At 46.6% G+C, this 13,671-nt stretch overlaps 1 protein-coding gene across 1 annotated transcript in view; it reads right to left on the bottom strand.

Annotated features, from left to right (window-relative positions):
- Positions 1–5,612: 5,612 nt before the first annotated feature.
- dlgap1a (discs, large (Drosophila) homolog-associated protein 1a) overlaps positions 5,613–13,671 on the bottom strand; it is a 52,996-nt gene continuing 44,937 nt past the window's right edge. The window contains exons 5-11 of the mRNA XM_063220315.1: positions 11,593–11,915; positions 11,386–11,493; positions 10,626–10,708; positions 8,267–8,760; positions 7,329–7,420; positions 6,975–7,127; positions 5,613–5,863 (exon numbers count right to left, since the gene is read on the bottom strand). Of these exons, the coding sequence (XP_063076385.1) occupies positions 5,648–5,863; positions 6,975–7,127; positions 7,329–7,420; positions 8,267–8,760; positions 10,626–10,708; positions 11,386–11,493; positions 11,593–11,915 (1,469 nt within the window). The 3' untranslated portion in view covers positions 5,613–5,647. The remainder of the gene's footprint in view (positions 5,864–6,974; positions 7,128–7,328; positions 7,421–8,266; positions 8,761–10,625; positions 10,709–11,385; positions 11,494–11,592; positions 11,916–13,671) is intronic.

Below are 13,671 nucleotides of genomic sequence, written 5' to 3'. Positions count from 1 at the left end.
TATGAGTCTTGTCTCACACCCCTCCACAAGTTTGGCAGGTCCCCACTTCAGCTCCTCCTCACTGCCTGTCCCCCCACTCCTCACACGTGGTGTGTTAGTAGAGCAAACTGGTGCGAGCTCATCGTCTCGTTCATATTTGTGGCCGACTTTAAATGCGCTGTATTTAATAACACCCACATCGTGACAACAAGTTCTCGCTCACGTGCTTCCGTCAACGTTGGTCGACAGCAACAAAGTCGTATGGGCCTAACGCCTTGGCCCCATCTCTGGTAAATGATGTCATCAGTGACTTCATGACCACCATTTTGACACTCCCTAATGATGGTTGAGACACACTGACCCCTTATCAGTAAATATTTACACCTTAATTTCTTAATTTTCTTCATATTGTCTCTCTTGCTGCACGGTGTCAAGCTTAACATGTCCACCCTATCATGGGGAAATAAGAAGGACATAATATTATATTTCAGAGTGTTTTAACTTGTTGATATACTGTTAACTTTGCTAGCTGAAGACTCTCCCCACAGGCTTTTCAATTTCTAATTTTAGCTGACAATGTCCAGCCTGTCGCTGTCCACCCTGCCACCCTGTGGCCATTTTATGAATGGAATGTTAGGCATGACAGGGTGGACAAACACCACCCTATCGTGCCCTTGTCCACCCTGTCAAATTTAAATGTAATACTTTTTGAATATACAGTAACCTCTTGTGTGATTTCCTGATGTCCAAATGATGACTTAACAAAACTATTAAAAAGTTTTGCTGGATACATTTCTGTTTTTATATTTTATGCAACATTTGGCCCTGACAGGGTGGACAAATGCCCATATTTTGACATTCTGTAGGCCTATTTAATTAATAAAAAGTGTTTAAGCTTGACCAATATGCAACATCATAAGTGTAGCTTAATAAAATGGTTCTAAAGTGAAAAGGGTACTCTCACTTTGATTTTTTCGAAATTTCAATGTCCCAAAGGCACATTATAATGAAAAGGACCCAGGGCTTTTTAACAGTCCGCATGTTATCATTCTTTAGGAGGGCCAAAGACTTGTATTGGCCCACATTCAACCATCGTAGTCGATCATAGCGCGGAGAGAGCAATCGATGCATAGTAGGCTATGGACATCTTGAAGACAACAATACCTATTACCATTATTAACATCAAACATGCTTACGTCAAATGGTATAAGGACTTACCAATGCCTACATATGGGCTGATCCACACAGTTGCCGTAGTAAAACTTGCACCTTAATGGACAACATGGCGTCAAAGCTGATGCTTTAGGCCAGGGCTGGGGAAACTTTAGGCCAGGGGTGGAGAACCTTTTTCATTCGAGGGGCCACTTCAAATTCCTCCAAGGGCCGTAGAAGTCCTCCGAGGGCCGCACTATGAACACAAACCAGGATTTCCCCCCCTGCACTGAAGGCCTATTGAAAGTAGGCATCCACCTTTAAAACAGACCCCACTTCTCTAGGTCCCCTAAGTACAGTATAACTTAATTGTATTGCAAATGTATTTTCTAAGATTCCTTTACAAGATTTGTCATATTTCATGTGAAGCTGCATAACATTAAAATTATATCGGGGGCCGGGTATAACGGGCTCAAGGGCCGCAAACGGCCCTCGAAAGATAGGTTCCCCACCCCTGCTTTAGGCCTACTCTTAGGTCAGCTTTTTCACTACATGCGAAGACAATTCGAGTCAGATTCAATCAGCAAACATCCTTGTGGATAGTACCGCCTTTGCAGGACGCCATATAGACTAGGGGTGGGGAACCGTTTTCATTCGAGGGAAAATTTTATTACATCCTCCAAGGGCCATACCATGAACACAAACCAGGGTTTCCCCCTGCCCTTATGGCCTATATTGAAGGTGGGCCACCTTTACAACAGACCCCACCGTCACTATGTCCCCTGAAACAATTACTTGTAGGGCCGGATTAAGATGGCCTGGGGCCCCTAGGCTACAGGTTGCTGTGGGCTCCCCTGGAAGTCAAATTTCACAACGAAATCACATAGACAGTGTCACAATTAAAAACTGATTAAGGATAACATGTCTGCCAGCTGTGGAGATGAGTATTAACAAGATTCAAAACTGTACTCAACTTTACAGATTCATGTTTCATTTTGTCACGATCCTGCGATTTTTGACTTTTGGCCAATTGGGGGCCCCTGTCAGGTGGGGGCCCCTAGCCTGTGCATTAATCCGGCCCTGATGACTTGATTGTATTGCAAATGTAATTTCTAAGATTTCTTTACAAAAATGTACATATTTCATGTGAAACTGCATGACATTAAAATTCTATCAGGGGCCAAATAAGATGGCCCCAGTGGGCGTAAACGACCCTCAAGACATAGGTTCCCCACCCCTGATATAGTGTTATAGTGAAATCACTTTTTGAAGTGGCCCTGGGTAAGGTTTCACCCAACCATGTTCAATATAAGCCGATAGCACATTTTTTTAAAGGACAACATGAATAGGGAGAGTTCCGTAATTATTTTATTTGGTGTCCATCATAAATATGCACATAATGTATAATATCTATACATACATTAAAACATATTCACAAAATGAGGGCAGCATGACAGATCACTAAACATATCTCAAACAGTAAAAAATAAATTGTCAATAAATAAATACATTTGATAAATAAATACATAAATAAATGACTAAATAAACAATTGAATAAAAACAATAAATGAGAGTAGAGATCAAATCTAGATCTACTGTGTGTCTGCATGCTTATAGGAACATCCTCTTCATTTTTGTACAAACACCAAGGACTCCCAAAGAAATATGAGGGGGGGGCTTAGATTGTTCTGTACATACTGTATATGCTCGTGAGGCTACTTGACTTCATCCCCATAGAATGAAACAGGTTAAACATGTTATGAACCTAAGTAATTAGGAAGCACTTTTTAAGACCTGCACGCGCACAAACGCACGTACACATACACACATCCACACCAAATTTAATTTTCGGATATGTTACACCTTAACAATTCCACCATTGCCCCATCCACACATTGCAGACACCGTGTCTTCTCACATTCTCTCGATCTCTTACACACTACTCTCTCTCTCTTTCTCTCTCTCGCTCACACTCTCTCTCTCTCACATACTACACACACTCAGACACACACACACACGCACACACGCACACGCGCACAGACAAACAAACAGTAGGAGAATACAACCACTGGGAGACCCTGATTTGACTGTACCAACCATATCCCCATCTCTTCCTGAGAGTTCAACTGATCCGTGCCCACCACCAGGCCACAGGGTTTAGACAGGATGAGCCACATGGTCCTCTCAGACACATGCCCACATCGGGGGCCATAACGCCTGCTTGCTAGCAACAAACCTTTCCCACTAAAGACAAAAAGACAGCCGAGTCCAGGAGAACAGAAGGTTGAGAGAACATCAGTAAGCCACTGAACTTGCTACTGGAAATACAGATATCATGTAGAAAATAATTCAGGTGAAACTTGCATTTAGAAGTCCCGTTGTTCACTTTAATATGACATTATTATGATATATTTTTGTTTTATTTTTTAGATTTTTTTAAATTCTATTTCGGGGTGCCTTATCGGCTCCAGGAGTTGACATACAAATTCACATACGGATTCCCATTCTAGAAAAAGATCAGGAAATCCCTTATTGAAATATACATGAAAGAATAAAGTGTGTTGGGGATATCCCACAAATGACATGAGAGGTTCTGAAAGGGAAAATTCCCTTTCTCTAGTGTAAGAGCGTTGACACTCATTCACAATAGCAAGCATCAGCCTTATAAAGAAACATAAATAGCTACAGAAAGGTGAAGGCATCCTCCTCATTGTCTGTGAGCCAACCTTTGCAAAAAGGATCTCCATACCACAATGTCACAGTGCACACATGAACATCATTGTTTGTTGCGTGCACTTCAAACAAATATTGCTTAAACATTTAATACCCTGTTCTGTGTTCACTTTTTTTGCCAATTTATGATACAATCGAACATAACGGAGAAGGGGAGGACAGTTTGCTTTAGACAGGGCAGTAGTGGCATTTGGTGAATCAGTCAGTGATGTGTGTCTCGTGTCCAGCTTGGGTGTGAAATCAGGACAGCCACCCCATTCCACACCACAAAAGACATGCTGACCTTGTTAGTACCAGCAAGTTCCGCGCATAGCACAGCTGGAAAGAATGGCTCTAGTGTCTTCAGCAGACATACTCGTAACGTGTGTGTCCGTGTTTTCTTGCCCTAAGTTGACATTCCGTTACTGCAGTTACTGTGCTACGCCTCGGCCTTGCTCTGAGGGGAAACTAAGTCACGGGTGCAGACTGCTGAGGACCTTCACAGGAAGGTCAGTGACCAGACAACAGGTGTAAATGCTGAGTAATGTTGCCATGGCGGCCTGGCGATGAAGCTTACGAGAGGGGATAGACAGTGGCACTGGCAGAACCTTTTGATGAAGAGGGTAATCATATAATATAATATATATACTTTTTGTATTTTTTTTGGACAAAAATTACATTTCAAAGATTGATAGAGGGATATAATCTGGTGGTTAAAGAGAGTAAAAGGTAGACGGTAGAGGTTTTGGGGAGTGGAGGAAAAGAGACAAAGAACTAAATGTGTGGCATTCCTCTTGTCCTCTACAGAAAAAAAGAAACATACATGAGATATTATTTTACAAGCACCCTGCCCTTTCACTTCAGTGTTAAGTGCATCAGTGTTTGTGCCTGGGTTTGTTTCCATGTCTATGCTTTCCAACGGAGTGCGTTTGTGCTATGCACATGTCACTATGTCAGTATTTGAGATGTACATCCCAGAGGGAGAAAAGGTACAAATACTTCTGAGTTTTGTCAGTTCAAGTGTGTGGATATGTCCTCACATGTGTGTGAGTATATAGGTATATGCGTGTACCGTATGTGTATACTGTATATGTGTTTGTGTATGTGTGTGTGTGTATGAGAGAGAGAGAGAGAGAGAGAGAGAGAGAGAGAGAGAGAGAGAGAGAGAGAGAGAGAGAGAGAGAGAGAGCTGTAACTAGTTCCCCAGCCTGGCATTGGCAGTGTGAATACAAATTTGTATGGTATAATGGGCGGCTGGAGTAGTGTATTTATAAGTACACACGTATATAGATTAATTTAAGAGTCTTTGAGTGATTGAGTTAGTGAGTGTGCATGTGGCTTACAGTCCACTCGAACGCCTGAGGAACTAATCTTTAATATGGCCTAGGCTCTAAATGTGGTTGGCCTGGGTGAAAGTGGTGCGTATGTGCTACAGTGTATTTCACTGTGTGTGGGTGTGTGTGCATAATGTGTATATGTGTGCATGTGTGAATATGTGTCTGTATGTCATGTGTAGCGCAGACTTGTGCGAAATTCCGAATTGAATGAATTGAAATTCACAGTAATGTCATAACATGAACACTAGGTGGTGGTGTTCTATGTACTATCAATGGGTGGTGTAGATTAAATTCAAAGAAATTCAAGGTAACGACACCACCTAGTGTTCGTATTATGGCATTACTTTGAATTTCAATTCATTCAATTCTGAATTTCGTACAAGCCTGATGTGTACAGTATATGTGTGCATGTGTGTGAATATGTGTCGGTATGTCATGTGTAGTAGCAACGTGTGCATCGCAGAGCCTTATAATCGTGTCTGGGCCTCTGGAATATAGATCTCAATGCTGTCTGCGCTCTCCGTCGCAGAGTTTTGCCGCACCGACGCGGCCCGCTTGGCAGCCATCAGCCGCTTGCGGGCCTCCTGCCGCTGCTTCTCGGTGCTCTCCAGAGAGCGGTCTCTAGCCAGCGGCGGGTGGCCTTTCGGGGGTTTCTTTGGCACAGGGGGAGGCAGCTTGCGCTCCTGAACAGGGAGGACAAACAGTCAGTTAGCGGCTGCTGTTGCTGCTGCTGCCACCGTCGCCGCTCGCGGGGCAGTGAAAACGAGAGAGACAGAGCGATAGATAGGGAGAGAAAGAGAGGGAGAGGAGAGGAGAAAAGAGAAGGAGAGAAAGAGAGAGGACAGGTGCGGACGGCACAGCCACACCAACGTGCGCGCAAAAGCATCCGCACAGAGAAACAGACAGAGCAACGGGGTAAGACAGATGAAACGGACGAACGGAAGGATGGACGGACGGACGGACGGACGGGCATGGCCAGCCGCTGTTAGTGCGTGAGTGGCCGATTATGTGCGGTAGTACAAGAACATGGCCAGGCAAAGGTGAGAGAGTTCGGGGCGAGAGGGGAGGGGGTGTGGCGCCCCCGTCCCCGGTGCGTGCCAGATGAAATGACGCCGGTTAAACCACCGCTCACTGTCAATAAAAAACAAACAGAACAAAAAAACATGACATGGGGACGATGTTCTGAAATTAATAAGAGCCAACGGCAGAAATAATAAAATCACAGCCATGATCTTAACATGTACACAACCAACTCTACTGACGTTAATAAACTACAGGTACACAGCGCCAGTGGAGGGAAAACACCACACTATTGCGAGAATGTGCTCAGGCATTAAGGCTCTCGTGGAGACCTCCAGAGACATGTAACTGAGTTACCACTGCAGGTAATGCTATTAGTCACCACTTGAGGTCAATACATAAGAGATTTTGAGAGGGTAGAGCAAATTTGCACAGCTAACGTGTTGTTTAATGAACTGTCCACTTGACGGAGCCATGGTAGATCAAACTGTAGAGAACATATTCTACCCTATGCGCCTTTTTTGCCGTACACATCCTCAATAGGTGGAGCCATCCAAACCTCACTGAGCAAGGAAAACGTGTTAAAACTCTAGAATGTTAAAAACAAACGACAGCAGTCCAGCATGCAAATGAGTACGAGGCTGAGGTGAGTTTTGTATTAATAATACTCAGCGGGATGAACACACAGTACGTAGCTTTCCCAAAAAAAACAACAGACAATGACTCATCCACCCGGTATCACTCCGGAGGGGAGCACCGCCGCCCGGCTTTTACCTTGCGCTCAGGGGGGTCCAGGGGTCGCCAGTTGTTGGCCTTCAGCTGGTGAAGCTCGTCAAACTTCAGGCTGATGTTCTCTATCGACAGCTGCAGCATGTCCCAGAAGCCTGCCAGGTCCTGCGACACTGGTCTGGGATGTGCGTTTGGATTCTGTTTGGACGATATGCACCACAGCGACACAAATTGAATCCCTTAACTCACTTAGGTAAGGACATAAAACTATATTGCTGATACAGTATAAATTCAGGAGAAGAAACACTGTTTAATTTGATTGAAATGCCAGCCAAGACATATTGCAGCGGGTTATTATTGTTGCTTGTAGGTGTACTGTTAAAAGCAAACACTTCTCACCAGGTTCTCTTCACAGAGCTCTCGGAATTGCTGGAACTTCTGAGACATGAGGAGCTGAGCACTGCCCACAGCACTGCGGATCTTACCAAGGACTGGGCACACACACACACACACACACACACACACACACACACACACACACACACACACACACACACACACACACACACACACACACACACACACACACACACACACACACAGAGATAATATTACAACATAGCAGTGTGTAAAAATGAACTTTGTTACAATGTTACATGGTCTCAGTACCATTGTATCGCTCTAGGATTGTATCTCTGACTGCACGACTTTGCAAAAGCAGCACTAGGTACATGATTGTATGCATGTGTGTGTGTGTGTGTGTGTGTGTGTGTGTGTGTGTGTGTGTGTGTGTGTGTGTGTGTGTGTGTGTGTGTGTGTGTGTGTGTGTGTGTGTGTGTGTGTGTGTGCACGCCTGTGTGTTCACTTGTGTGCTCACTGTTGGTTTAATATATACATCTGTGTGTATCCATTATGAATGTACATGTACAGTATAAAGTGCCTGAATATGTCTTGTGTAAGGTATTTGCATGTAGGGAATCCACCTGGGAGGGGGCAAAGGACTCCCAGGCCCAGGGAGAGGAGTTCCCAGAATTGGGTCCTCATTACATTGTATGCAGGGATGGAAATAAGCACCTATCCACCTGCCAATGACGTGTACATTTCAGTGGTGACTGGTAAATTTTTCAACCCACCAGTCACTTTGTCTGGTGAAAACAGTGAGTGACTGGTAGATTTTGAAATCTACCTGCCACCATGACTGGTGGGGAAAAAACTCAAGTTCCACCCCTGATTGTATGTATTGGGTGGCTGGTGCCTTTCAGCGCGACCCTGCCTGCGTGTGCATATGCATCGCTAGTGTCCCCCCCATGTGTGTTCTCGTGTGTGCTGATGCTCACTGTCGTCGGGCAGCTCGTTCTCTCGCTCGTCCTGCTCCATCTGGTGGCACCAGCCCTCCATGCGCTCCGCCTCGGCCTGTAGCAGCTTCAGGAACCAGTGGCCGTCCCGCTGGCACACCGACGAGCGGCTCACCACCTCCAGCGGGTCCTCCGTCACGCTGTCGATCCAGGGATCGGGCGGCGGCAGGATGGAGGGGTCGAAGCCCACCACGTCCTCGTAGTCGTCGGAGGCGCAGGCGTGGTAGTGGTTCCCCGAGCCCTGGATGCTGACGGTGGAGGTGGCGGCGTCGCGCGAGTACTGCCGCGTCATGCAGCCCGAGGAGGACGACGGCATCTCCACGGGGTCGGGTGCGTTGCTGCTGCTGCCGCCGCCACCGCTGCCGCCACCGCCACCACCACCGCCGCCACCGCCGGCAGCCTCGGCGTAGTCCTGCGTGTCCAGGTCCGCCTGTACGGCCGTCGTCACGCTGTTGGACCGCGCCAGGCGTCGGTAGCTGCGTAGAATGACGAAATAGCCAAATACATAAATAAATAAATAAATAAATAAAAGGGTCTCTCTTTGCTATGTAACTCTTTGACTTTAACTCTACAGCATTTTCTCTCGTGCCCTCTTTATCTCCGTTTTCCTATCTGTGTGTCTGTGTGTGTGTGTGTGTGTGTGTGTGTGTGTGTGTGTGTGTGTGTGTGTGTGTGTGTGTGTGTGTGTGTGTGTGTGTGTGTGTGTGTGTGTGTGTGCGCTTGCTTTTTAAAAAGAAGCATTTTCTATCTAAACCTGCCGCTATGGCTGCGATCAAAGGAAAAGTGGCCCGACCATACATCTAATAACCATTCCATTAAGGCACCTCAGCTATGCTGGCACCCAGCTGTGAGCAGAGTGTTGGAGAGCCCCGTGGCAAGGCAGAGGAAGCAGAAGCAGCAGCAGCAGCAGCAGCACAGCAAGCTGATCAGTTTCACCTCCTCTCCCTCTCTGCAGCTGCAGATGAAATGGTACTAGCTGTTCTAGAACCAGCGGAATCAGTGGTAGCACGCCACGGCCGCCATCTTTTAACTTCTGTTTGTGGTGTCTGTGGAGCTCTGAAGTGAACACACAGTCCCTGGGGTGGGTTATAATCAGCGCTTCAAAGTGCAAAATTATTCCACTCTCCAAGATGGTGTACTTGTGGGTTTATTATAATCCACAGCCATGTATTCTGTTGTTTGGTGATATGAACCGAGTTTACAGGATGCGCACAGAGGTTTGTTTAATCCTCTGGAATCAAAGGTCCTTGAAAGTGGGACTCTAGAAGATTACTGCATTGTCTTTCGCCAAGGACAGGGATATGGAAAAGAGACACGCTTGAAGTGTCCCGTTTGTCCCTTGAGGTCAGGCCACTTACTAGGTACCTGATGTCTAAAGCAGTGGTTTTCAAAGTTGGGGCCGGGGACCTCTGGTGGGCCGCGAAAGGGTGCTAGGGAGGCCGCGGCAGGTTGGAAGAAAAGCAAAAAATAATAATCATTTATCAATTAATGTACACCAAAATAAGCAAAAATAAACAATATTCCCATTATTTGAGAATTGCATTGTAATAATCTGTTTCATCTCTGAATTCTGTATTTTATACATCCCAATGGGGCACTGACACACAGACTGAGACTATCGTTGTGAAACAGAGTGCACAGAAAAAAAATAGTGTGGCACGGCCCATGTCAGAGGGGCCTTGGCTGGAATCTATCGGTATATGGGGGGGCCTTGTCATGGTTAAGTTTGGGAACCCCTGGTCTAAAGAACGATGAATTCAGCTGAGGCATTGCCTAATGGCCAAACTGGCAGAGGTGTGCCGCATATGAGAAGACAAAAGGACCCAAATCCAGAACATCATTCCAGGGAGCGGTGGCAAAATGCCAGCCCAACTGACTGTGCGCGTGAAAAGCCTTGGCCATGGAATCACACACACACACACACACACACACACACAGCCTAATGCACCTGCCAGACACTTTCATGCCGCCCAGAAATACATGGAGAGAGTTCCGTGCGACTGCACAGAATGAATGTGCTAACATGAATATGTATGCATGCATGATGGTGTATAGTATAAAAAGAAGATGGGGGCCTGGAGAGGGGGGAGAAGTGAAGTGAAAGCTCAACTGGGAAACTCCAACTCCCATTGTCATTGTAATACAGCTCTCCACAGCACACAAGGATGGGGTAGATCACTGGTTAATTACTCCCCCCACCAACCTGGCGGGTCGGAAGTCGAACCGGCAACCTTTGGACTAAAAGTCTGGTGCCTTAACCTCTCATCCGTGACTGCCCTAACCGCTTACCTATGACTGAGAGTAGAGAGCATGGAAAATAGAGGGAACACTCCATACTCACACTCTTTCATCCTCCACTTGGATTCCTACTGACTGGAATTTAGACTGGTCCTCTGCATCCAAAGTCTCCTCTGGCCCATCCACCTGCAATCACACACACACACACGCACACACGCACACACACACACACACACATGCACACGCACACGCACACGCACACGCACACTACTTCAGTAAAGGTGCTTGAGCCCTTGAAGTACATACTTACTGACAGAAAAGGTATTTTTCTGAAATGCGGGAGAGGCAGGGTGAGGGAGAGAGGAAGGGGAGAGAGAGAGAGAGAGAGAGAGGGAGACTTCATATAAGGGCACGGGCGTAAATGATCCTGAAAGGAAGGCTCTTTTTGAAGCCTTGTTCTCTATTCCTCTCACTCCCTGGAAGCATAATACATTTCTGGAAATAATTGAAAACTAAGTGAAATGATCAGGAAAAGGCCCTTTCCTCTCAGCGGCGGTAAGTTCCCCACTTGTGTTAGCAGTGATGAGCATAAATGCATATGTTTTCAGGCAGCACGAACCTACAGGAATGACAATTACTCATTTTATTTATAGCTCATTCGAGTAGTGAAGTGATTTTGTACGCAGCATAAACTTTTACTGTGTTGCATTACTGTTATTTTCCAACACTTAATGAACAAAATTGAAGACCAACACCAAAACTGAACACTGTCCATAAAGACCATATGCACTACAGAAGGATAATTAGCCCATACTGTATGCCACCTCGCCTTCCCCCTGCTTTCCAGCCCACAGCGCCCTCACCTGGATGCCGATGGAAAGGCAGCGGCTCTTGCGCAGGGCCTCTCGGCGCGCCTCCTCAGACGACGAGGGCAGCAGCTGTGGCAGGGAGGCCAGCGTGATGGCGGGGCCCTCGTCCGGCCCCATGGTGAGGGCGGGGATGCTGATGGCGGCGATGGCGGAGGGTAGCGCCGGCGAAGGCGAGGCGGAGGTGCAGGCACTGGAGCCGACGGCGAGGGACAGGGCGGCCATGGCGCTGCTGCTGCTGTTCACGTGCTGGCTGGCGGGGCCGTGGATCTGCGCGTTGGCGGCCTCGATGGCGGCCGTGAGCGCCTTCATGCTGTCGATGCTCTCCGTGGAGTTGCTGAGGCCCGAGTGCAGGGCCCGGCCTTCGCCGCTGGCGCCCGCGCCGCGCAGCCCCACACTGCCCTCCATGTAGGCGTCCTGCGCCGACTCGGTGCTGCTCTGGGCCGTGATGGAGATGAAGGGCTTGGTGGAGGTGCGGGGTGGCACCGGCGGAGGGGTCTTCTTGTAGGTGGTGATGCAGGACGAGACTGGAAGAGAAGAGAGGTGGAGAAATACGGGGGGGGAGGGGTGGGGAGTGAGTTAAGATGTAACTGTGATTGGCCCAGCTGTGGCCTAACGGTAGGGCACTGGGTTACTATGCGGGCGACCCGGGTTCAATTCCAGCCTGGGTCATTTGCCGATCCTTCTCCATCTCTCCCCACACTCACTTCCTGTCATCATCTCCACTTTCCTATCAATAAAGGCACAAAAGCCCCTAAAAACATCATAGAAAATGATGTAACTGTGATTGAATATAAGACAGTAATTGTACTTGATATTGTTATCGTATTTTTGGTTAGTCTGGGGACAAACTTTTAAGAATTTGTAACAATTTGTAAATGCGTCTCTAGCTGCATTATTCATGTAATCATGAAGTCTTTTCCAGAAAAGATTTTAGCACCGCTTCAAGCTGTGGTGATTTAGGCTATGACACGTCTGTGCAGGATATATGATTACGCCATTGAAGGTTATATTTCGATGGTTTTATTTTTAAAGATGAGTCATGAATCACTCTTCACAGGTATGGCAGAGAAATTAAGCCACTGTTCATCAAATTAAAGTTTCACCTTTAACATTTGCCCATCACTAAGCGCTGTCAAAGCAGTTCATCAAATCCATTAGTGTGCTAAATGACCTTTTCAAGTGACATTATAGACACCGCGGGATGCTAACCACTTTGCCTACGAAGGCAAATCTCAAAACCACAGAGAGGAGATAAACACATTCAAGCACATCCGATCCAACCAACCTTTGGAACTGAGGAAGTATTTGACGAATAGATAGATAGACAGTTTACATTGAATACTAATGTGTGTGCTTTAGAGTGTTGGAACCTTTAGTGTTGGGGTGTAGCGGCATGTACCACATTGGATGAAGGGGGGTGTAGAACCAGGGTATGATTGATCAGAAAACCAGAAGGGGGGATATGTTTCAGATTTTAAGCAATATAAATGGACTTGCATTAAACGGTGATTAAAATCATGTAGAGAAAGTGGTGATATCAAAACCAGAAGAGGGGACAATCACCCCCATCGCCCCCGACAAAAATCGCATCGTGTGGAGTATGTGACGCTGATGAGTTGTACCATTCTCCATGTCAAAGAGGACCAATTACACACACTTAGTATCATCACAGCATTGCATACAGGTACAATATCTATACATTTTATTTTAAAATATTCACCTCAGACATTGCCGTTCATGAAGGCGAGAGTACTGGTGAAGTGATTCCTACGCATCACCCTGCCTGGGGTACTCTATGGTGTGCCATATTGCACAGCTTATTGTGTGTAATATTGCAAAGTTTACTGTGTAGCTTAAGTACTTCTGGGCCGATGAGGCAGTATAGCTAAAAAACATAAGGCTAGTAGTTGCTCTCTGCGACAGTAATTGGGTGGGTTGGTTTCACTGGAATAGCTACCTGTGATAACACTCGAAGGCAAAGTGTATAAAAGCAACTGGAGTGTCACAAGTGTGTGTGTGTGTGTGTGTGTGTGTGTGTGTGTGTGTGTGTGTGTGTGTGTGTGTGTGTGTGTGTGTGTGTGTGTGTGTGTGTGTGTGTGTGTGTGTGTGTGTGTATGTGTGTGTGTGTGTGTGTCTGTGTCTGTGTCTGTGTCTGTGTCTGTGTGTCTGTGTGTATGCAGGGCCGCTGACAGCTTTGGCTAGGCCCAGAGGACAAAGTCATCAGAAAGGGCCCCCCACCTAATACATGCAATGCAATGAGAACACAATTCTGGGCCCGGG

The sequence above is a fragment of the Engraulis encrasicolus genome, chromosome 16 (genome assembly GCF_034702125.1).
Source record: "Engraulis encrasicolus isolate BLACKSEA-1 chromosome 16, IST_EnEncr_1.0, whole genome shotgun sequence".
NCBI classification, from domain to species: domain Eukaryota; kingdom Metazoa; phylum Chordata; class Actinopteri; order Clupeiformes; family Engraulidae; genus Engraulis; species Engraulis encrasicolus.
This window is presented reverse-complemented; position numbering and strand designations above follow the sequence as displayed.